This window comes from Macaca mulatta, chromosome 13 (genome assembly GCF_049350105.2).
Source record: "Macaca mulatta isolate MMU2019108-1 chromosome 13, T2T-MMU8v2.0, whole genome shotgun sequence".
NCBI classification, from domain to species: Eukaryota; Metazoa; Chordata; class Mammalia; order Primates; family Cercopithecidae; genus Macaca; species Macaca mulatta.
The window spans coordinates 6,146,291-6,168,271 of NC_133418.1; the positions used below are offsets into that span (position 1 = coordinate 6,146,291).

General features: G+C 41.7%; 1 protein-coding gene across 1 annotated transcript in view; it reads right to left on the reverse strand.

Moving 5' to 3' along the window:
- The window catches only part of LOC144333672 (uncharacterized), a 111,565-nt gene that overhangs the window by 67,713 nt on the left and 21,871 nt on the right, over nt 1-21,981 (reverse strand). The window contains exon 2 of the mRNA XM_077958831.1: nt 4,570-4,747. Coding sequence (XP_077814957.1) covers nt 4,722-4,747 — 26 coding nt within the window. The 3' untranslated portion in view covers nt 4,570-4,721. The remainder of the gene's footprint in view (nt 1-4,569; nt 4,748-21,981) is intronic.

Here is a 21,981-nt window from a genome sequence, read left to right on the forward strand (position 1 = left end):
ATGGTCTGTGTAAGTCATGAAAGGATTTGTGAAGGGGAATTTATGCAAGAAATGTTGTACAATTCAAAGGTTGTTAAGTCTTGTAAATGCTTCATAAAATGCCACTATGACTCTTACTGTACAACTTGCCTGCTTTATAGCTAGGTAAGGCCTGGGGACATGTGGAGTTAGCCATGCACCCTAGCTATGCTGGAGAGTCAGCTCTTATCTACACCTCTGTCTGGTGTGTACTAGGCTAGGCACCACCTGTAGCACGTAATTAAAATCCTGAACTTACCAAGTTTTTCACCAAAAACAAAAGTTGCTAAAAGTTAACATTATAATATGTACCTAAAACTACTAAAAAAATTTTTACTTGCAAGGTGTGTAAAGAAAGTAGGCCGGGCGCGGTGGCTCAAGCCTGTAATCCCAGCACTTTGGGAGGCTGAGACGGGCGGATCACGAGGTCAGGAGATCGAGACCATCCTGGCTAACATGGTGAAACCCCGTCTCTACTAAAAAAATACAAAAAACTAGCCGGGCGAGGTGGCGGGCGCCTGTAGTCCCAGCTACTGGGGAGGCTGAGGCAGGAGAATGGCGTAAACCCGGGAGGCGGAGCTTGCAGTGAGCTGAGATCCGGCCACTGCACTCCAGCCTGGGCGGCAGAGCGAGACTCCATCTCAAAAAAAAAAAAAAAAAAAAAAAAAAAAAAAAAAAAAGAAAGTAAAATGTGTTTTTGGTGAAGGATTACAAATAGGCATGAGAATGTGCTTCTTTTTGCCTAAAGGGTTAAAGAATTATTTTAAGTTAGAATAAAGCTAAAGGTTTGAACAATTGTGTAAGGTTTGTAGAAAATTAATTGTAAAAGAGATTCTGTGTGTGGACATTGGCTAAATTAAAGGAGTATTACTCAGTTTTTCTATAAATTAAACATTGGAATAAAAGCACAACAGATTTTTCTTAGAGCAAAAACCTGCTTATGATCTGCTACTTAACAAAAACTTGTAAAGGGTTATAAAAGGTTTATAAGAATCTTACCTTATGGTCAAACTGATTAAGATTGGATAGCTATATTTATATTTATAAGGTTTTAGTAAGAATTGGGTTTGACATCAATAATGCACTAATGCAACAGTGACATTTGGCTTATTTGGTACAAAAATCATACAGGAAGCATTATCAAATATAAAATGGTGTTTGGTTTTCTTTGGGCTATATTTGTATAAATATGTTATTGGTATATAAATTCCAAAATCATGGGAAACTCCTATAATTTTGATATGACTTAGTGAACATTATCAGTAATAATGATAATTGTTACATAAAATCATTGTATGCCCTGGAGGTAACAAATTTCCTTGTCAATTGTTTCTTTGACTGTGGTTCCCCTAAAACATTTTGTCAGCCACATACAATTGTTACCTGGTTTTTTGTTTGTTTGTTTGTTTGTTTTGAGATGAAGTTTCTCTCTTGTTGCTCAGGCTGGAGCACAATGAATGGTGCTATCTCAGCTCACTGCAACCTCCGCCTTCTGGGTTCAAGTGATTCTCCTGCCTCAGCCTCCTGAGTAGCTGGGATTACAGACACCCACCATCATGCTCAGCTAATTTTTGTATTTTTAGTAGAGATGGAGTTTTGCCATGGTAGTCAGGCTGGTCTTGAACTCCTGACCTCAGGTGATCCACCTGCCTCGGCCTCCCAAAGTGCTGGGATTACAGGCATGAGCCACCATGCCTGGCCCAATTGTTATCTTGTTTTAATTCTCCTTAAAAGGTGATTTATAATCAATTATAGAACTCTAATAGGTGTTCTTAAATGCAGGTTTTCTGATAACTTTGGAGATTGTGTCATGAGAAAAAAGGAAAAAACTTTCAGAACTCTCATGGAGAACTGAAATATTCATAACTATCAAACAGGAGTTAACTATATGGACTAAACTGAAGAAGTCTAATCTTTTTAACTTTGCTTAAAACATTGCTGATCCTTTTTTTTTTTTTTCAGAGTCAAGGAAACTTTTCTTTTGAGCTATTTACAGCTTTTAACAGTTGAGTGTACTATGAACAAAATTTGGAGCATATTTATTTCTATCTACCTGATTTCTCTAAAATGTGGAAACTATTTGTAAGTATTCTTAATTTATGGCAATATAGTTATTTGCACAGGTGCAATAAAGATCCGTTTTCTTTTGTAACAGGACACAATTGGAGAAATTGGTTATTTTGCCAAGGCTTTGACTGGAATAGTGTGGCTTCCTTTAGGGAATTAAACCTAACTTATAGAGCCAAGAAAAGCCCCCTGGAGAACTGACCTCATACCTTGCCTACAACAGTCCCTGTGCAGGATTTCTGACCTGTGGTGAGTAAAGAATGTCACTTTCTGACAGGTCCAGGAGCCCCAAGTTATCTTGGGACCTCAAGAGGATAACAATTTACCCAACTCATAGGTATTTGCGGGTACAAACCCATGGCTGGGCTTGGCTTTAAAAAACTCTTATCTGAGGCAGAGCACAGTGGCTTACACCTGTAATCCCAGCAGTTTGAGAGGCTGAGGTGGGCAGATCACTGGAGGTCAGGAGTTCAAGCCCAGCCTGGCCAATATGGTGAAACCCTGTCTCTACTGAAAACATAGAAAAAAAAATTAGCTAGGCATGGTGGCAGGACCTTAATTCCAGCAACCTGGGAGGCTGAAACAGGAGAATCACTTGAACCCAGGAGGTGGAGGTTGTGGTGAGCCGAGATAGTGCCACTGCACTCCAGTCTGGGTGACAGAGCGAGATGCTGTCTTAATTAAAAAAAAAAAAAGTCTTATCTGAAATTCCTTCTATGGAACAGAGTTCCATCAAAGCCAATTTAAAAACAGCTTATGTGAAAAATCATTATTCTTGCTGTACTTTATACAAATAATCAGGCCAAGTATAATAAAGCAAATCGGTCTTACCATTGATTTGTCTTTCGTAAAAATAGGAAACTGGAGAGAGAACTATTACGTTTCAAAAACTTGTTATTAGATTCTAGTCTTATCAGTTGTTTTTAAGTTTGTTTCTGCAATTTAGTCTAACCCTGCATATATCTGTGAACCAACCAGTGATGTCTAACTGCTGGTCAGAAGAAGCAAGAGGGATGGATAATGTAAAAAATCTGGATCAGTATTCTAATTCTGGGCACATTACAATCAGCTATCAACCCCACATCAGCTTAGTTCCAACAGTTGCCCAATTCATGAAAAGCCTTCTAATTTCATTTACTTGGAATAACTTTACTTATTTTGCTTTACTCTTGTGGACTATATTGCTGTTACACTCTTTGTATAGGAATACAGGACAAGCTTACTGAATGTTTTCTTAAATTAAACACTTATTAATCTTCCAAATATCACCTTTTGTTGAAACTCAAAAGTTATAAATGGACCTTACCATGCTAAGGCTTTCTGACTGAGCTCCTCTACTCTGAATCCAAGAGACCCTCACAGTCAGGCAGGAATATCATTGCCCCTATTCAGCATGAAGAAGTTACAGAAGATGGAACTTCATCCCTCTGTAAGCCTTAGGATTAAGTGTTCTCTTATAAAAGGGTGAGGGGAAATGTCAGAGGTGTGTGAACCAGAGCAACTCCATCTGAAACAGGAGCTGGGTAAAATGAGGCTGAACCCTACTGGGCTGCATTCCTAGACAGTTAAGGCATTCTAAGTCGCAGGATGAGACAGGAGGTCGTCACAAAATACAGTTCATAAAGACCTTGCTGATAAAACAGTTTGCAGTAAAGGAGCCGGCCAAAACCTACCAAAACCAAGATGGCAACAAGAGTGACCTCTGGTCGTCCTCACTACTACACTCCCACCAGCGCCATGACAGTTCACAAATGCCATGGCAATGTCAGGAAGTTACCCTATATGTTCTAAAAAGGGGAGACACGAAGAATCCACCCTTTGTTTAGCATATCATCAAGAAATAACCATAAAAATGGGCAACCGGCAGCCCTCAGGGTTGCTCTGTCTATGGAGTAGCCATTCTTTTATTTCTTTCCTTTTATTACTTTCTTAATAAACTTGCTTTCACTTTGCACTGCAGACTTGCCCTGAATTCTTTTTTGTGTGAGATCCAAGAACCCTCTCTTGGGATCTGCATCGGGAGCCCTTTCCTGTAACAAGGGGACAAGATTCAACCTATTAAGACTGGCGTGGTGACATTAGTTTCAGACAGAGCTGACTTCAGAGCAAGGAAAATTATCAGGAATAAAGACGAACATTATATAACAACAAAATGGCCAACTCTTTAAGAAGAAACAACAATCCTTAATGTGTTCACCCATTATGAAATTGATCATTTAAATAATTCTATAAATGTCACGAAATTGGATTAATAATTTTAAAGTTCCACCAAAGTGGCCAAACTCCCACAGATCCTGACAGTTTCATCTGGACCCACTGTACCCTGCTGAGCCACCAGGGGACTGGGGGCTTCCTGTGTGGTGGTTGGCTTCTGTGTCATGACCCATTTCTACCTTCCCACACCTTATCGTGAAAACACTATGTTCCTATTATTCTGATCACGAGATCTCAGGGTTTGGGCTATACTGTGAAGGTCAGGCTTACCTCATTGCTGGTGACTTTCCTGTACGCAGTAGGCTGCTACTTCATGTTTCTAGAGAGAGTAGAATTTGAATCTGCTAAGAGGGCTATCCACTCTCCTGGGACTATATACGCTTCATAATGCAGTTATGAGCGTGTCTCTGTGCCTTTGGGTTTCATGAGCTTTTTCTATAGCAGCATCCTGCAAAAAAGAAAAGAAACAGCCCATCTGGAGGTCAAGAGGTCAGTCTCTGGCTGTGTTTGTCTCACTGAAGTAATATACCTTTGGTACTTGAATCTTTTCAACCTATTTTCTTAAATTCCTCCCAGAAAGCAGGAAATGAGAATTGGATTTCTGTAAGAGAGGGCACAAGTTTTCTGAGCACGTCACCTTGAGTTTGATGACGTTTAGAAACAGACTGAATCTTGATTTCTACACCCTGATCTCCAAAAACACTTGAGAAGAACTGAAGGCCTTGCGTACGTGTTGTGTCCTTCCTTTGGAGGAGGGATGGGGGCACTAGAGGAAGGTTCCGTTGAGGCCCCTGTAATGATAAAGGAGCATTTCTCACACAAAGATCCAGGCACACATCTTCAAGGAATTTATGAAAAATTTTAAAATTCTTGTTTGTTTGTTTTGTTTCTTAGAGCTTGGGGTCTTGTTATGTCACCCAGGCTGGTATTGAACCCCTGGGCTCAAGCCATCCACTTGTGTAGCTGGCACTACAGGCAGATGCCATTGTGCCTGGCTTAAAATTCTTGTGCTTTTATTTCAGTGATAACCTAACAAAAATATTAGCGTAAACACTTTTGAAGTCATCTGGAGGACCCATATGTAGATATGGCCATTGATTACAGCATCATTTGTGTCTTGTAATTTTACTTTAATAATTGCAGGTGCAGGAGAAAGGAACAAAGGAGAAAATAAAGTATAAACAGTGCATTATTCCAAAGCTAAGGCCAAATGATGCCAGGGCTTGAAGAAAACTTCACAGTGGTTTAGAGGGAGACAGTGATGGGAGACTGAGTCATCACATGGAACACAGTGGTGGAGGAGTTCTCTGTAGCATATTCCAGTGTGAGCAGCAGTTTGGGTCCAGCAAAATCAGTATTATTGATCACATGGAATTGATAATGTCAATTATCAATGAGGAAAAGTAATTAAAATTTAATAGTATATATTGGTTAAATTTTTATTGCATTTGTTGTTTTGCTTGTCTGAAATCTCTAAAATTATTTACATAAGGAAATCCATTATCGAGTTTTAACTTTACATGTTTAAGAAACATTTTGACTAAAATAATCAAAACCAGTACTGGAGGGCCACAAGAATGCTTTTCCTTTAAGTGTTGTGCTGCCATAGAATAATTTTTGAACTGGAAAGTTCTTGGGAGATCTAGTAGAGAGGAAGCTGAAACCCCAAAAGATGAAAAGACTTTTCCAAGGTCAGACAACTCATCCTCAGCAGGGCTCTGATTAGGCCCTGGGTCTCCTGATGTCCACCCCAGGCCCCTTTCCAAGGCATGGCCGTTCAGAAGAGGGATCCAAGGAGGTGGATTATTCAGGCCTAGATGATTGGATGGCCATGCCTTCCCTAAAACAGAGGCTGGGAGCTTTACTTTTTCTTTTGCAGGCCACTGGCACATGGAATATATCAACTGTGGGCCAGGCACAGTTGAAAAACAAGAAGAGAAGTTTAGAGACAAGATTGAACATCAGTCTCCACCCCACTCCCAGCAACCCCACCAAGACCAGCATTACCACATACTCCACCTCCATCACATTTGTATAGGTGCAGAAGACGACCGAGGATGTGCTAAAGGGCTATTTTGAACATTTCTAAATGGATGCCACAGATTGTATGCATTAGAAAATGGGTTTCACAATGGTTCTTTACTGGTAGGCTTGTTTGTTTGTTTGTTTGTTTGTTTGTTTATTTATTTATTTATTTCAGTCAGAGTCTCGCTGTTGTTGCCCAGGCTGGAGTGCAATGGCTCGATCTTGTCTCACCCTAACCTCTGCCTCCCGGGTTCAAGCTATTCTCCTGCCTCAGCCCCCCGAATAGCTGGGATTACAGGCAGGCACCACCACGCCTGGCTAATTTTGTATTTTTAGTAGAGATGGGGTTTCACCATGTTGGTCAGGCTGGTCTTGAGCTCCTGACCGCAGGTGATCCGCCTGCCTCGGCCTCCCAAAGTGCTGGGATTACAGGGGTGAGCCACTGTGCCCGGCCTGGTTTTGTTTTGTTTTTTTCCTTAAAAAAAAGAGATCCATTTCTCTGAGGGCATCATCACTGAACAGGGATGATAAATTCTGAAATTTAAGTTCTTGAGTAGACAGTGAAATAACAGCGGTAGTGTAATTACTGATTTTCAGGTTTGTTTTCAACTTACGCTTGTACTGTTTGTAGAGGAAACCCATCTGAAACGTTCTAACATAACCTAAATTTCATTGGTTCTATCCAACCACCAAATAATGCAGGAATTTCTTCAGGCATTTTATAGGGGTGGCCAGGCTACCTTGCAAATGTTTACAAACACATCAAATTAGTTACTGGGTGAGGTTAGCCATTTCTACAGCTTAATTTCTCCTGCTCTGATCCCATCATCTTCACTTCCCAACTGCTTCTTAGGTCCACTTCTGCTCTGCTTCCAGCTGATCATACGACAGCTTCTCTGAGATCCCCACTCCTCCCATCTAGCCACCTCCTGCCTCTGCAGCCCCCCACATGGTGCCTGCATGGCCCTCATCTCCCAGAATTCTGTTGTGAAGAGAAATGCCTGAAAGGGTGTATAACCTACGTTAAGATGATTCTGCGTAGACAGTGTAGTAGAATGAACTTTTTCCTCCTCCTGCTGCTGTAAGTCACCTTTCGAAGCTCCCTAATTAGGAATCTACTTTCTATATCCACTGGAGGATTCTTCACATGAGGTCCACTGACCTCCCCGGAGTCTGAGGATGGAATTTAGGAATCCATCAACCTGGATGGAAAAAATTACACACTTGTTTCACTATCTTTAAACTGAAAAACTGCATTTCCTTTCATTACAAAAGTAGGCAGCAAACCCCAGTAGGAGAGGAGCAGTAGCTCCACTGTGCAGGAGTCCCAGGGACTCTCACTGGTGTCACAGTTGCTGCAGATATCTCCAAATATTTTTTACACTTACCACTCCCAAATGACACTAATTATTAGATTTTCCACTAGAGCTTGTTATTTCAAGGGATAATCATGAAGCACATATATTACTATAGCAATTTCGTTTCTTTCTAATTTGATTTTTTGAATATTTTGAGAAGTGTGTTTCAATATAATTGATTTCCTTTGCAATTCTATGTATTTTATTTTAATTTAAAAGATGACAATAAAAGAGTAAATGCATTTTTCTTTTTCAGAGAAGAGATTCATAGGCTTCTCAGAGTGCCAAAGGAGTCCATGGCACAAAAGTTTTAAGAAACCCTCAGTCTTAGAAGGTTAATTATCTGAGGGATGTTAGATATTATTTTTCATTTGTAGAACCAGAGATGTTCAAGTTATGGGCTTTGCTCCTGTATCACTGGGACACAAGCCTCAGAAGACCCGGTAGCACCACACTCGCAAGCTTCACTTAGATCTTGGACCCCCTTTACATACGTCATCGTCACCTGGTCCTATAGTTGGGACGTTACCATGTTGGCTTTTGAGTGACCTTTTCTGGCATGATGTGGGTTGAATTGGCTCCCCCAAAATATATATTGAAATCCTGACCCCGGCACCTACGAATGGGACCTTTTTTGGAAACAGGGTCTTCACAGATGGAATGGCGTTAAGATGAAGTTATACTGGAACAGGGTGGGCCCTTGATCCAATATGACTGGTGTCCTGATAAGAAGGGAAGAGCCACACCGAGAGAAGAATGTCACATGATGATAGAGCAGATACTGGAGTGATAGAGCTGCAAGCCAAGGAATGTGAAGGATGGCCAGCAGCAACTCGAAGCTCGAAAGAGTCAAGGAAAGATTTTGCCCAGAGTCTCAGAGGGAGCCTTGCCCCACGGACACCTTGATGTCAGACTTCTAGCTGCCAAGACTGTGAGAGAATGAATTTCTGTTGCTTTAAACCATCAAGATTTCATTACTTTGTTACTGCAGCCCTAGGGAACGAATCCAGTGTATCGGGGCCAATAGATGGAAAGAGGTGGGAAACCACTGAGGTCACAAAACTGGTTGTGTGACTTTGGGAACCTAGTTGCTAATGAGACTTGTACATTGCAGATTCCAGTCTGAGACGTACAATGATTGGTGTATACCATCTGATTGTGAGGTTGTGGGGAATGCAATATATAGCTTCTGCCCACTTCCAACTGGCAGAGCCTGGAGATACCCAAAATAGCAGTACAAATGTTGGACCTAAAGATTGGTTTAGCTCAGCTGAAAACAGAATGCCTCTCTCCCTTTTTGTGTTACACTCGGCTAAAGCTGCCTCCATCTCACAAATGCTTCAAGGAAAATTGTATCCTTCCATTTTTCCTCATTGTCCCTTCTTTCCCTGGGGCCCAGATATAAGTTCATGGAAGGCCAGATGGGGACCAAACTCAGTAGCAAATCTATGCCAGTTCCATGCCACCCTGCCCCCTCTTCCTTTGGGTGAGTTCCCTCCTAGGGAGAGCTCAATCTCTTAGACAGAGACATATGCAAATCTACCTAGTAGGTGTGCTAGACTTCCGTCCTGTCTGCTTCCTAGGAGTAGGCAGGGTCTCCCCTAAGTTGGAAAATACAACAGCCTTGTTTACCTGAGAAGACAAACCATGTCATCATATATTAGGCTACTAATTCAGACACTCGTTTTAGAACACCCTTTGAGCTTCCAGCCTCAAAGTTCTAGGGCTTTGAACTTCTTGCCTCCCTGGTTTGGACACTTAAGGAAAGGATAGTGGGGATCAAGAATCACTAGGGACAAGGAGATCTTGATGCTTGAGTTGGCCAGTCTGCTATAGCTGCTGCTTCCTCCCTCTTAAGTTCTATTTCCTTCGTGCTTGACTGCCTGTGTTCAATAGAGATCTCCCCACCACGATCGCTAATTTCTGCTCTTGCCTGGAGATGTATCCTGACGTCTTTCTCCACTCTCAATAGATTGACATTTAAAGCCTTTAAAATACACGAGAGCATTCATAAGAACCACCCAATCTTTCAATAAATAGTTTCTCCTGGACTAAATGCAAAGTCAAATATTGAACTCGATAAACTTATTATACTCGTGTAATCTAATCTTCAAATGTCAGAAAAATAACCTGCAACCTTTTCCTCCATTCTGGAAAGAGAAACTGCAGTTCCTCTGGCCTCACATAAAACCTTCTTCAAAGTCTCCAGTCCTGCCCTCAAATCGAGTTTGCAGTTGTTGCTCGAAATATCTGCCATCTAGACTTTCATGTTACTAAACTACTCTGCTCCATCTGGTATTGAAGCAGCTCTCATTTATTGATTGATTGATTGAGATATAATTCACATACCATGAAACCCATCTGCTTAAAATGTACAATTCAGTGGTTTTTAGTATATGTACAGAGTTGTGCAACTGTCACCACTATCTAATTCCACAACATTTTCATCACCCCTAAAGAAACCTGCACCCATTAGCAGTCACTCTTCATTCTCCTCTACCCCCAGCCCTTTGCAACCACTAATCTACTTTCTGTCCCTATGGATTTATGTTCTTTATGTTCTACAACCCATTTCCAATCCCAATAATCCAACCCAGTTCTGTTACAGATAGTTAGACAGGCATGAGCGGGCAATGCCCCTCAGTTGAATTCTTTCTTCTGAGGAAGCAAGAACTGAGGTTGCTGTAGACCCTTATGGATTCATTGCCAGTAACTAGGACAACTTCCACCAGTAACAGTTCCAACTAATTACTTCTGTAGTGAAGGCCTACTATACCAGAGACTTGTTTGAAAGGTCAACCATATTAAATCCTTCTTATTCAAAATGTAAAGAAAGAGGAGCAAGTGGCCTTACCCATCCCTAGGAGGAGCTGGGAGGCAGGGGCTAAGAAAATGTGCAGCAGCAAGTATGAAAAAACACTGGACACCCTCACTTTGTCAACTTAAGCCAACATTCTTTATTAGCAATAAGGTTTCTGATAACCATGCAGAATGTTTGTCAAGCTCAGGAACCTTTGTTTCTAACTCCTGGAGCATTGCTGTAGGCAGTTGCTAGCTTCCAGTGCAAATAGAAACAAACTTAAAAGTTCATTGGATAACTGGAAACTTGATTCTCTTGACATAGTCCACTTGGGCTCCATTTGTCTTCACAGCAGCCATTTGCTGTATCTGGTATTGCTCAACTGACATCATTTATGCCTTTCTTATGCCAATACCATATTATGTTGATTACTGTAGCTTTGTAGTAAGTTTTGAAATTAAGAACTGGGAGTCTTCCAGCTTCATTTTTTCCTTTCAATATTGTTTTCGTTATTTTGATTCTCTTGCATTGCCACATGAATTTTAGCATCAGCTTGTTTATTTCTGCAAAAAGCTGAGATTTTGATAGGCATTGTGATAAGTCTGTAGATAGCAGTCTAGGTAGTGCCACCATCTTAACAATATTAAGTCTTCTGATCCTTGGACATGAGCTATCTTAACACTTAATTAACTCTTCTTTAATTTCTTTAAAAAATGTTATGTAGTTTTCAGAGCATGAGTTGTGTACTTCTTTTCCTAGTTTTATTTCTAAATATCTTATTCTTGATGTTATTATAAATGGAATTGTTTTAATATCATTTTTAGTTTGTTCATGACTAATCTATAGAAATACAATTGATTTTTGTATCTTGATCTTGTATCCTGCAACTTTGCTAAACTTGTTTTATTAGTTTTTATTAGGCTTTTAATGCATTTCTTATAATTTTCTATATATAAGATAAACTCCTCTGAAAATTGAATTTTATTTCTTCCTTTCCAATCTGAATTCCTTTAAGTTCATTTTCCTGCCTAATTAACGTGGCTAGAGCTGGTAGTACAACACTGAATTTAAGTGCCAAAGCCAATATCCTTGTCTTGTTCCTGATATTAGGGAGAAAGCGGATAGTTTTTCAACATTAAGTATGATATTAGCTGTAGGTTTTTCTTTTTCTTTCTTTCTTTTTTTGTATTTTTAGTAGAGACAGGGTTTCACCATAATGGCCAGGCTAGTCTCGTCTCAAACTCCTGACCTCAGGTGATCCGCCCACCTTGGCCTCCCATTGTGCTGTGATTACATGCGTGAGCCACCACACCTGGCCAGCTACAGGTTTTTCATACGTGCCTTTTGTCAGGTTGAGAAAATTCCCTTCTATTTCTAGTTTGTTGGGTTTTTATCATGAAGGAATATTGAATTTTCTCAAATGCTTTTTCAGTATTGATTGAAATAATTGTGTGGTTTTGTCTTTTATTCTATAAAGGTACATTACATTTGAGGTGGGAATCAACGCTGGAGGCAGGGCTCGGACTCCAGACCAAACTGAGGACTAGCTAAAACAGACACAGGGCGGAAGCAGCTTTTTGTAAGCCATGCCCACCAGTGGGCCATGTCAGTTTACCATTGCCATAGCAACATCCAGAAGTAACTGCCCCTTTCCATGGCAGTAACCCAACAGCCTGGAAGTTACCAGCTTTTTTCTAGAAATTTATGCATAATTTGCCCTTAATTTGCATATAATTAAAAGTGGGTACAATTAGTACTGCCTCTGAGCTGCTGCTCTGGGTACAGTGCCTATGGGGTAGCCTTGCTCCACAAGGAGCAGTATCTCTGCTGCCACTATACACTGCTGCTTCAATATAAGTTGCTGTTTCACACCACGAGTTCACACTTAAATTCTTTCCTGAGCAAAGCTAAAAACTCCCAATTTTGGGGCTTGCCTGCCCTGCATCACGTTGACTGAACTAATCTTGCATTCCTGGGACAAATCCCACATGATTATGGTGTAAAATCCTATTTATACATTGTGGGATTCAGTTTACTAGTATTTTGTTGAAAATAAATGTTTGTATCTATATTCATAAGAAATGTTGGTCTCTAGTTTTATTTTCCTGTGGTGTCTGTCTGGTTTCGGTGTCAGGGTAATTCTGGTCTCGTAGAATGCGGTGCAAAGTGTTCCTTCTTTGTCAATTTTTTGGAAGAATTTTTGAAGGATTGGTATTAGTTCTTTAAATATTTGTTAGAATTTAACATTAAAGCAATCTCAGCCTGGCCACCCCGCCTTTTTGTCAGTAGCTTTTAATTAATAATTCAATATCTTTAATTATTATAGGCCTATTCAGATCTTCTATTTTTTCTTAAGTCAATTTTAGTAGTTTGTGTATTTGTAGAAATTGTTCGATTTCACTTAAGTTTCCTAATCTGTTGGCCCACAATTCTTCACAGTGTTCCCCTATAATTCTTTTTATTTTTGTAAGGTTAGTTATAACGTCCCTTCTTTCATTCCTAATTTTAGTCTTCTGGTCTTTTCCTTGGTCAGTCTAGCTAAAGATTTGTCAATTTTGTTCATCTTTTCTTTTTCTTTTTTTTTTTTTTGAGACGGAGCCTCGCTCTGTTGCCCAGGCTGGAGTGCAGTGGCCGGATCTCAGCTCACTGGAAGCTCCACCTCCCGGGTTTATGCCATTCTCCTGCCTCAGCCTCCCGAGTAGCTGGGACTACAGGCGCCCGCCGCCTCGCCCAGCTAGTTTTTTTTTTTGTATGTTTTAGTAGAGATGGGGTTTCACTGTGTTAGCCAGGATGGTCTCGATCTCCTGACCTCGTGATCCGTCCGCCTTGGCCTCCCAAAGTTCTGGGATTACAGGTGTTGATCTTTTCAAAGAACCATCTGCGTCATTAATTTCTGCTCTCACCCCTATTATTTTCTTCCTTCCATTTGCATTAGTGTTTAGTTTCCTCTTCTTTTCCCAGTGTCTTAAGGTAGAAAGCAAGGTTGTTAATCAGAGATGTTTCTTCTTGTTTAGTGTAGACGTTTACAACTATAAAAAGTTCCCTCTGATCACTGCTTTCCCTGCATTCCACAGTATTGTTATGTAGTGTTTTCACTTTTATTCACCTCAAAGTATTTTCTAATTTACCTTGTGATTTCTTCTTTGACCTATTGATTATTTTGAATTATGTTGTCTAATTTCCACATATTTGTGGATTTCCCAAATTTTTGCTGTTATTAGTTTATACTGCACTTTCAAGCATTTATACTGTCTTTTAAACATACATAATCACCTTTACCAGAGCTCTTTTTTCTTTTTTTGCATGTATGTGGTTTTGAATTCCCATCTGAGGTCACTTGTAGACTCTCTTAAAGGAAAAGGGCCAGTTGCGGTGGCTCACGCCTGTAATCCCAGCACTTTGGGAGGCCGAGGTGGGCAGATCACAAGGTCAGGAGATTGAGACCATCCTGGCTAACATGGTGAAACCCCGTCTCTACTAAAAATACAAAAAATTAGCCGGGCGTGGTGGCAGACGCCTGTAGTTCCAGCCACTCGAGAGGCTGAGTCAGGAGAATGGCGTGAACCTGGGAGGCAGAGCTTGCAGTGAGCGGAGATTGCCCCACTGCACTCCAGCCTGGGCGACAGAGCGAGAGCGAGACTCTATCTCAAAAAAAAAAAAAAAAAAAAGGAAAACAAGACAGCCACTGTTCCATTACATTAATTTTCTTTTCCTTCCTTCCTTCCTTCCTTCTTTTCTTTTCCTTCCTTCCTTCCTTCCTTTTTCTTTCTCTTTCTTTCTTTCTTTCTCTCTCTTTCCTTCCTTCCTTCTTTCTTTATTTCCTTTCTTTCTTCTTTCTCTCTCTCTCTCTCTCTCTCCTTCCTTCCTTCCTTCCTTTCTTCCTCCCTCCCTCCCTCCCTCCCTTTCTGTTTTGCTCTTATTGCCCAGCCTGGACTATTCCCTTACCTTATGTTTCCTTTTTTGAGACCAAGTTTTGCTCTTGTTGCCCAGGCTGGGGTGCAGTGGTACTGTCTCGGCTCACTGCAACCTCCGCCTCCCAGATTCAAGCAATTCTCCTGCCTCAGCCTCCAAGTAGCTGGGATTATAGGTGCCTGCCACAACGCCCTGCCAATTTGTTGTATTTTTAGTAGAGACAGGTTTTCATCATGTTGGTCAGGCTGGTCTTGAACTCCTGACCTCAGGTGATCCACCCACCTCGGCTTTCCAAAGTGCTGGGATTACAGGTGTGAGCCACTGCACCCAGCCATATTATTTTTCTTATAATATTTCTTAAATATGCATCAACATAAAGCTAGTAATAAACTCTTCATGCGTATAACACCTATTGCTATTTTAAAACAAAAAGAAATTTACAAATTGAACACAAAAGACCACCAAACCCAACAAAACTCAAGTTGCCATTTCACGAGATACACTGCTGTTCTGTGGAGACTATGCCTCATCCTGCAGTGAGGCCATGTTCTGACTGTCCCTACCACAGTCTCCATGACTGCATGTGACACGATGATTCCATTTTCCCACCGCTGGTCTCCCTCAAAGTGCTGTGAAACTTTCACTCATAGACAGAGCCTGGACAGTTATTTGGCTTTCACTTTTATGAATGCGCCACTTACATATTTATGGTATTTTCCCATTTCTTTTCTAATTAGTTGAGACATTTAATTTCTGAACACCAACACATAAATAAACACATGTAAACATGGTCACTCAAATCCCATTGGTTAGCAAGACTTCCTTCAGCTATTAATTAATTAATGAATCATAGAGTTAAATATTTTTAAGTAGACTGATAGTCAAAATGAAAACACAATATTAACAAACGTTTATAGAACATTCATGGACATTCAAAAAATTTAGAGAATGTGGGATTGGGAATTCACTCTGAGAAACACTGCCATCGGCTCTTCTTTGATGCATTAAAAATGTGTTGGTCCGTTCTATGTTTAGACATGGCTAAGCCTGGGCATTCAATGGGAGTGATACGGTGGAGCAGGTCCAGGGCCCAGCAGTCAGTTCAGTGTGAGTGCAGCTTGCGAGGTGCTCTGGAGACTAGAGGGAAGATTTAGATTCATCAAAGCCCGGTGACATCAGTTACTGTGTTTTGATGAATGACGAGGAATTCCCCATGTGTGGAAAAAGAGAGGGGAACTTGAGGCAGAGAGAGCAATATTCCTGGAAAAAGTGTGCGTGCGTACCTAATTTTATGTTATTACAGTTAGTCAAATAAGCAATGAGTATCTACGTTGTGTTCAGCTCAGTAGGGGGCCCAATATAGTTCATGGTCCTGACTCGGAAGCCGAGAATCTAGTTGGAGAAACAAAATCACAACTGAGTACGCAGTGAACCTCCAAGGCAGCATATTATCACCAAAGAGTGTGGCCCAGAGTTTAGGTGCTATAGCAGTGCTGAGTGGCCCAAGTGGCTCAAGAGTGGAACAGTGAGAAAAAGTTTCATGGAGTGGGCGGCTGAATGGATCCCAGGAGGATAGACCAGAACAGAAGCAAACCCTGCAGTCACATGCCTCCAAAAGGGAGGTCAATGAAAAGGTTGGATTGAGAGCAGCCCAAGACTGGTAGAGTAACCTCACACACGGGAAGATCCGGTGTGGCTGTTAGAGTAATGGTGCCAAGGTTAGCCTCAATTTTGATTATCAAGGTCAATATATTTTATCCCATCAATGACATCAGTGACTTCCTTCACCCTGTATTCTCTCTACCCCCATGAATCAACAACTGTTTAGCAAGCAGGAGAGAGTTAACTGATAGGTTGCTTTGTCAACTGTAGCCCACAAAACACATTACATTTAACATTCTGCCCACAGCAATCAGGTTCTTGAAAAGAGTATCCATGACTGAGCTTTAGGAATGTGTAGGCTCTTTGCATTACTTTTTTTTTTTTTTTTTGAGATGGAGTCTCGCTCTGTCGTCCAGGCTACAGTGCAGTGGTGCAATCCCGGCTCACTGCAACCTCCACCTCCCAGGTTCAAGTGATTCTCCTGCCTCAGCCTCCCAAGTAGCTTGTATTACAGGTGTGCACCACCACGCCCAGCTAATTTTTATATTTTTAGTAGAGACGAGGTTTCACCATGTTGCCAGGTTGCTGTCGAACTCCTGGCCTTGTGTGATCTGCCCACCTCGGCCTCCCAAAGTGCTGGGATTACAGACGTGAGCCATTGCACCCAGCCCCTTATGCATTTCTTGTAGTAAGTTGTAAAAAACCCTTATGGGATATGCTGGTTGAGGTCTCAGGCATTGAAGGCTTGCCAGTGACACCAAGGCAAGGATTTGACTAAGGTTGATAAAGGTAACTTTCAATTAATATTGATTAAAATTTTAATTTCCAAGCTTTAATTAAATTAATTTTTGAATAGGTTACACATTTAGAAGACATAAAACAATGTTGGATGAAAAGTCTTCTTACTACCTATGTCCCTACACACTTATTTCTCCTCCCTGGAGTCAACCAATGCTGCTATTTCCTGAGTCTCCTTCCAGAAATAGCTTATGCACAGACAAGCAATCATATATGTATTCTTAAAGAAAATACTTGATTAGCATCAGATTTTTACATTGTAAATAACATTAGGGATGCATTTTTCTTTCACTTAAGGGGGACATAATTATCAGTTTTGTCAAATTACAAAATAATGCATATTTATTATAGAAAATATAAAAAGAAAAAGAAAATGAAAATCACTCATTATCCTTCCATTTGGAGGATATCATTATATCCGTATATAGGTCACCTCAGGTGACCTATAATTATTTGTACTTCCTTCAGTACGTTTACACCCCATATGCAATGTATTTCACTGGTGTTTGTTTTCACTTACTATACTGTTTCAATCTTTCCAAATCATTATGTGTGTCTTCTACACCATTTTTAATGGTTGGTTTGTATATAATTTATTTAACCAAAGCGTCTTGTTTGAAACTCAAGTTGATTACAATTTTTCACCATTATAAAACTTCACTTGAGGCTGGGCACAGTGGCTTACACCTGTAATCCCACCACTTTGAGAGGCCAAGGCAGGTGGGTCACCTGAGATCAGGAGCTCGAGACCAGCCTGGCCAACATAGTGAAACTCCGTCTCTACTTAGAAAAAAAAAAAAAAAAAAAAAAACCAGGTGTGGTAGTGTGTGCCTGTAATCCCAGCTACTCGGGAGACTGAGGCAGGAGAATCGCTTGAACTTGGGAGGTAGAGGTTGCAGTGCGCTGAGATCATGCCACTGCACTCCAGCCTGGGTGACAGAGCAAGACTCCATCTCAGGAAAACAAAATGAACAAAACAAAACACTTCACTTGATATATATTTACCCTTTGTTTATTGATTTTATTGACGATTTTTGTAATTTAAGTGCAAATCTCTTAAGACTGAGGACTATGCTTGTCTTGATGACTTACATCCCCTGAGCACAGTGCTTGAATAACTGAATTTAGCTATTAAAGGCCATAGCTGCAACTAAAAAACTGCAAGTTTTGTTTTTGTTTTTTGTTTTTTTTTGAGACAGGGTCTTCTCCTGTCGCCCAGGCTGCAGCGCAGTGGCATGATCTCGGCTCACTGCAACCTCCGCCTCCTGGGTTCAAGTGATTCTCATGCCTTACCCTCCCAAGCAGTTGGGATTACAGGTGCCCGTCACGACACCCAGCTAATTTTTGTATTTTTAGTAGAGATAAGGGCTTCACCATGTTGATCAGGCTGGTCTCAAACTCCTGACCTGAAGTAATCTGCCAACTTTGGCCTCCTAAAGTGCTCGGATTACAGGTGTGAGTCACCATGCCTGGCTGAAAAAATACAAGTTTTCAGAGAAATTAACTTCATAAAGGGTTGGGCTGATGTTTAGCTGCTTTTGGAATATGTGACAACATTCTTTCCCATACAGCTGCAAACCTGTTGAGAATATACCAAGGGTTTGCTCACGGTCTTCTACAGAAAAAGAGTTGTGACTTGTGGTCTTAAATATATGAACAAAATTGCAAAATGGGCTCCTGGTTTTAGTAAGCAGCATCCTCTATATTAGCACAAAAAGTACATTTGACTGCACTGGAATAAACTAGTCATAGAGCACTCACACATGCTGAAAAACATCAGATAAAACACTCTGTACAAGTAACCATAAGACAATGCCATTTAACACATTTCTAAAAGTTACTTTCTCAGAACAGTACCCTGTTCCTCAGGGAAGGTTTATTTTAAAAGATCATGGTCACTAGACAATTGTGGTCTTGTTTATTATTATTCTAAATGAGGTAACAGAATCCTTGTAGCTTGTAGCTTGTTCGGTCTGTAAAAAAATCTTTCCCTGTCTCTGCGAGCCTCCACAGCAGGAACAAAGAAGGAGGCACCCAGGGCAAAGGAGGGCTGACAGAGCAGGCTTTTATGGGGGTCCTACTGCGTCAGCCAAAGGCTGCCATTCCAACTCAGAAAGACCGTCTAGAGATCATCATTATTGTGCTGACGAAGTCCCATGCCTGGCTGCGGAGATACCATGAGTACCCACAACTCTGAGGGCCCAGTTGTTGTAATCACAGTATTAAGAACCATCACACACTTGGGTGCCTGATGCCCTTCTTCCCTTTAAGGGAAACTTGCATAGTCAGCCCCAATCTATGTTTAGATTTGTGCATGGGGAAGAATTCTTCTGCAAATCTTTGACTTTGAATGCATTTGCAAAGACAGAAGTAGAACCACCACAGGTTTTCTTCTTCACTGGAGACTAGACCTTTGACTACGAACCGCAGAAGAAAGCTCTTCTTTAGTTTGTCCTTTCCTGAAGATATAAAAAGCACTTCTACCTGTTAATTTTTTTTTGATCGTCCTTTAAACACTGTTGGAGGAAGTTCCAATGCCCTGGAATGATACTTTTACTGCTAATTTAGCCCTTATTTGCTCCGTAATTCATCTGACCTCGTAACAGACCCAACAACCCAGAAAAATTACCAGACAATTCTATCTGTGGCAGGACCATATAATCAGCAAAAGTTTATAAAGTCAACTATATAAACTTTGAATCATATGCTACTGTTCTTTTTATTTTTAAATAAGTGTAGACTCAATTATTTAAACTGTTGTAAAAGTGGTACTGAGTTCTTTATTCTCTTCCCCGAATTCCAGTGGTAACACCTTACATAACTGCAGTACACCCCAAACCAGGAAAATGCCATCGATGTTGCTACTATACTTCTTGACATCTGACGGTAGAAAAACTGACAACTCAAAACTCCTAAAACCTAAGAAAAGCAATGAGTTTCATCTCCCGCTAAGATCTACTACTCTCAGGTTCAAGTTCTCTGCACTCCACACTGCTCAGGCAATTTTGGTTTTGTAATGCTCGTGCCTTCTTTGAGCAGAAAAACAGTCTCCTCTAAGATTTGTTAATCTTAGTCTCGAATACACAGAGCATCCTCCTTTGTTCCTTGTTCCCAGTCCCAGACAATTTTCCATTGTCCTATTGGAAAGGGAAGGTGGTAGTATGTCCGGAATTGGTGGGTTTTTGGTCTCACTGACTTCAAGAATGAAGCCACCGACCCTCACAGTGAGTGTTACAGTTCTTAAAGATGGTGTGTCTGGAGTTTCCTCCTTCAGATGTTCAGATGTGTCTGGAGCTTCTTCTTTCTGGTGGGTTTGTGGTCTTGCTGTCAGAAGTGAGGCTGCAGACCTTCCTGGTGAGCGTTACAGCTTTTAAAGGCAGCGCGTCTGGAGCTGTTTGTTCTTCCCGGTGGGTTCGCGGTCTCGCTGGCTTCAGGAGTGAAGCTTCAGACCTTCTCGCTGAGTGTTATAGCTCATAAGGCAGCGTGGACCCAAAGAGTGAGCAACAGCAAGATTTATAGCAAAGAGTTAAAGAATAAAACTTCCACAGTATACAAATGACTGTGAGCGGGCTGCCACCACTGGCTCGGGCAGCCTGCGTTTATTCCTTTATCTGGCCCCACCCACATCCTGCTGATTGGTCCATTTTACAGAGAGTTGATTGGTCCACTTTACAGAGAGCTGATTGGTCCGTTTTGACAGAGTGCTGATTGGTGCACTTACAATCCTTGAGCTAGACAGAGAGTTCAGGGGGTGCTAGTTAGCTAGATACAGAGTTAGCTAGATACAGAGTACCAATTGGTGTATTTACAAACCTTGAGCTAGACACAGAGTACTGATTGGTGTATTTACAAACCCTGAGCTAGACACAGAGTGCTGATTGGTGCACATATGATCCTGGGGCTAGATATAAAAGTTCTCCAAGGCCCCATCCTGTTCAGGAGCCCAGCTGGCTTCACCCAGTGGATCCTGCACCAGGGCTGCAGGCGGAGCTGCCCGCCAGACACTAGCTGCGCCTGCACTCCTCAGCCCTTGGGCTCTCCATGGGACCCGGCGCCATGGAGCAGGGGGCAGCGCCCCTAGGGGAGGCTCAGGCCGCGACGGAGTCCACCACAGGGGAGGAGCTCAGATACGGAGGGCTGCAGGTCCCGAGCCCTGCCCCGCTGGGAGGCAGCTAGGGCCCTGCGAGAATTTGAGTGCAGTGCCGGCTGAACCTCCGCAGCTGCTGGCCCGGATGCTAAGCCCCTCACTGCCCTGGGCTGGCGGTGCCCACTGGCTGCTCCGTGTGTGGGGCCTGCGGAGCCCGCACCCGTGCCCGCCGGAACTCACACTGGCCGGTGAGCATGGCACGCAGCCCCAGTTCCTGCTGGCGCCTCTCCCTCCACACCTCCCGGCAAGCAGAGGGAGGAGGCTCCTGCCTCAGCCAGCCCAGAGACGGGCTCCCACGGTGCTGTGGCGGCCTGAAGGGCTCCTCAAGCGCCGCCAGAGTGGACCCCGAGGCCCGAGGCTGAGGAGGCTCTGAGAGTGAGGGCTGCTAGCACATTGTCACCTCTCAGTAGTTTGGGGAGTCTCTACTAGTGCTGTACTTTAATGTACTTTTTAAGAACTTTTTATTTTGAAATAATTATAGATTCATAGGAAATTGCACAAATGTTAAGCGGAAGTTCTAGGTATGCTTCACTTCGTTTCTCCAAATAGTTACATCTTTAATGCTCATTTTTCCAGGTTACTATACCTGGAAAAGATAATCGATTCCTGGGTTGTATCCTTTTGTTTTGAACTAGAAAACAACAAACCTTTTCATTAACCATTCCTTTTGGCCAGTGAAAGAAGGTGTCTTACAACTGAGAATCTCTAATTCAAAGGATTGGGGCAATTGTTAACCAGTTAATTGGAAAATATAGAAACCATTAAAAACGATACATAGAACTTATGTACTTCCTCTAACTTGCCTCATATAAATGTGTTCATTCTCCAGTCTTCTGACTTGGATTGTAGAAAACAGTGTTGTACTTCAATGGGAAACTTTGCATCCTCTGTAGCACAGCCTACTGCCTTATCAGGCTGATTCTATGGGAGCTCTTGTAGAAATCTCTACATTGTAGGTAACTGATAGACACACAATTTATGTTTTGTCTGCTGGAGATTGGTCTCCCACTCTCATGTGGGAAAGCCCGCCTGTGTCCATT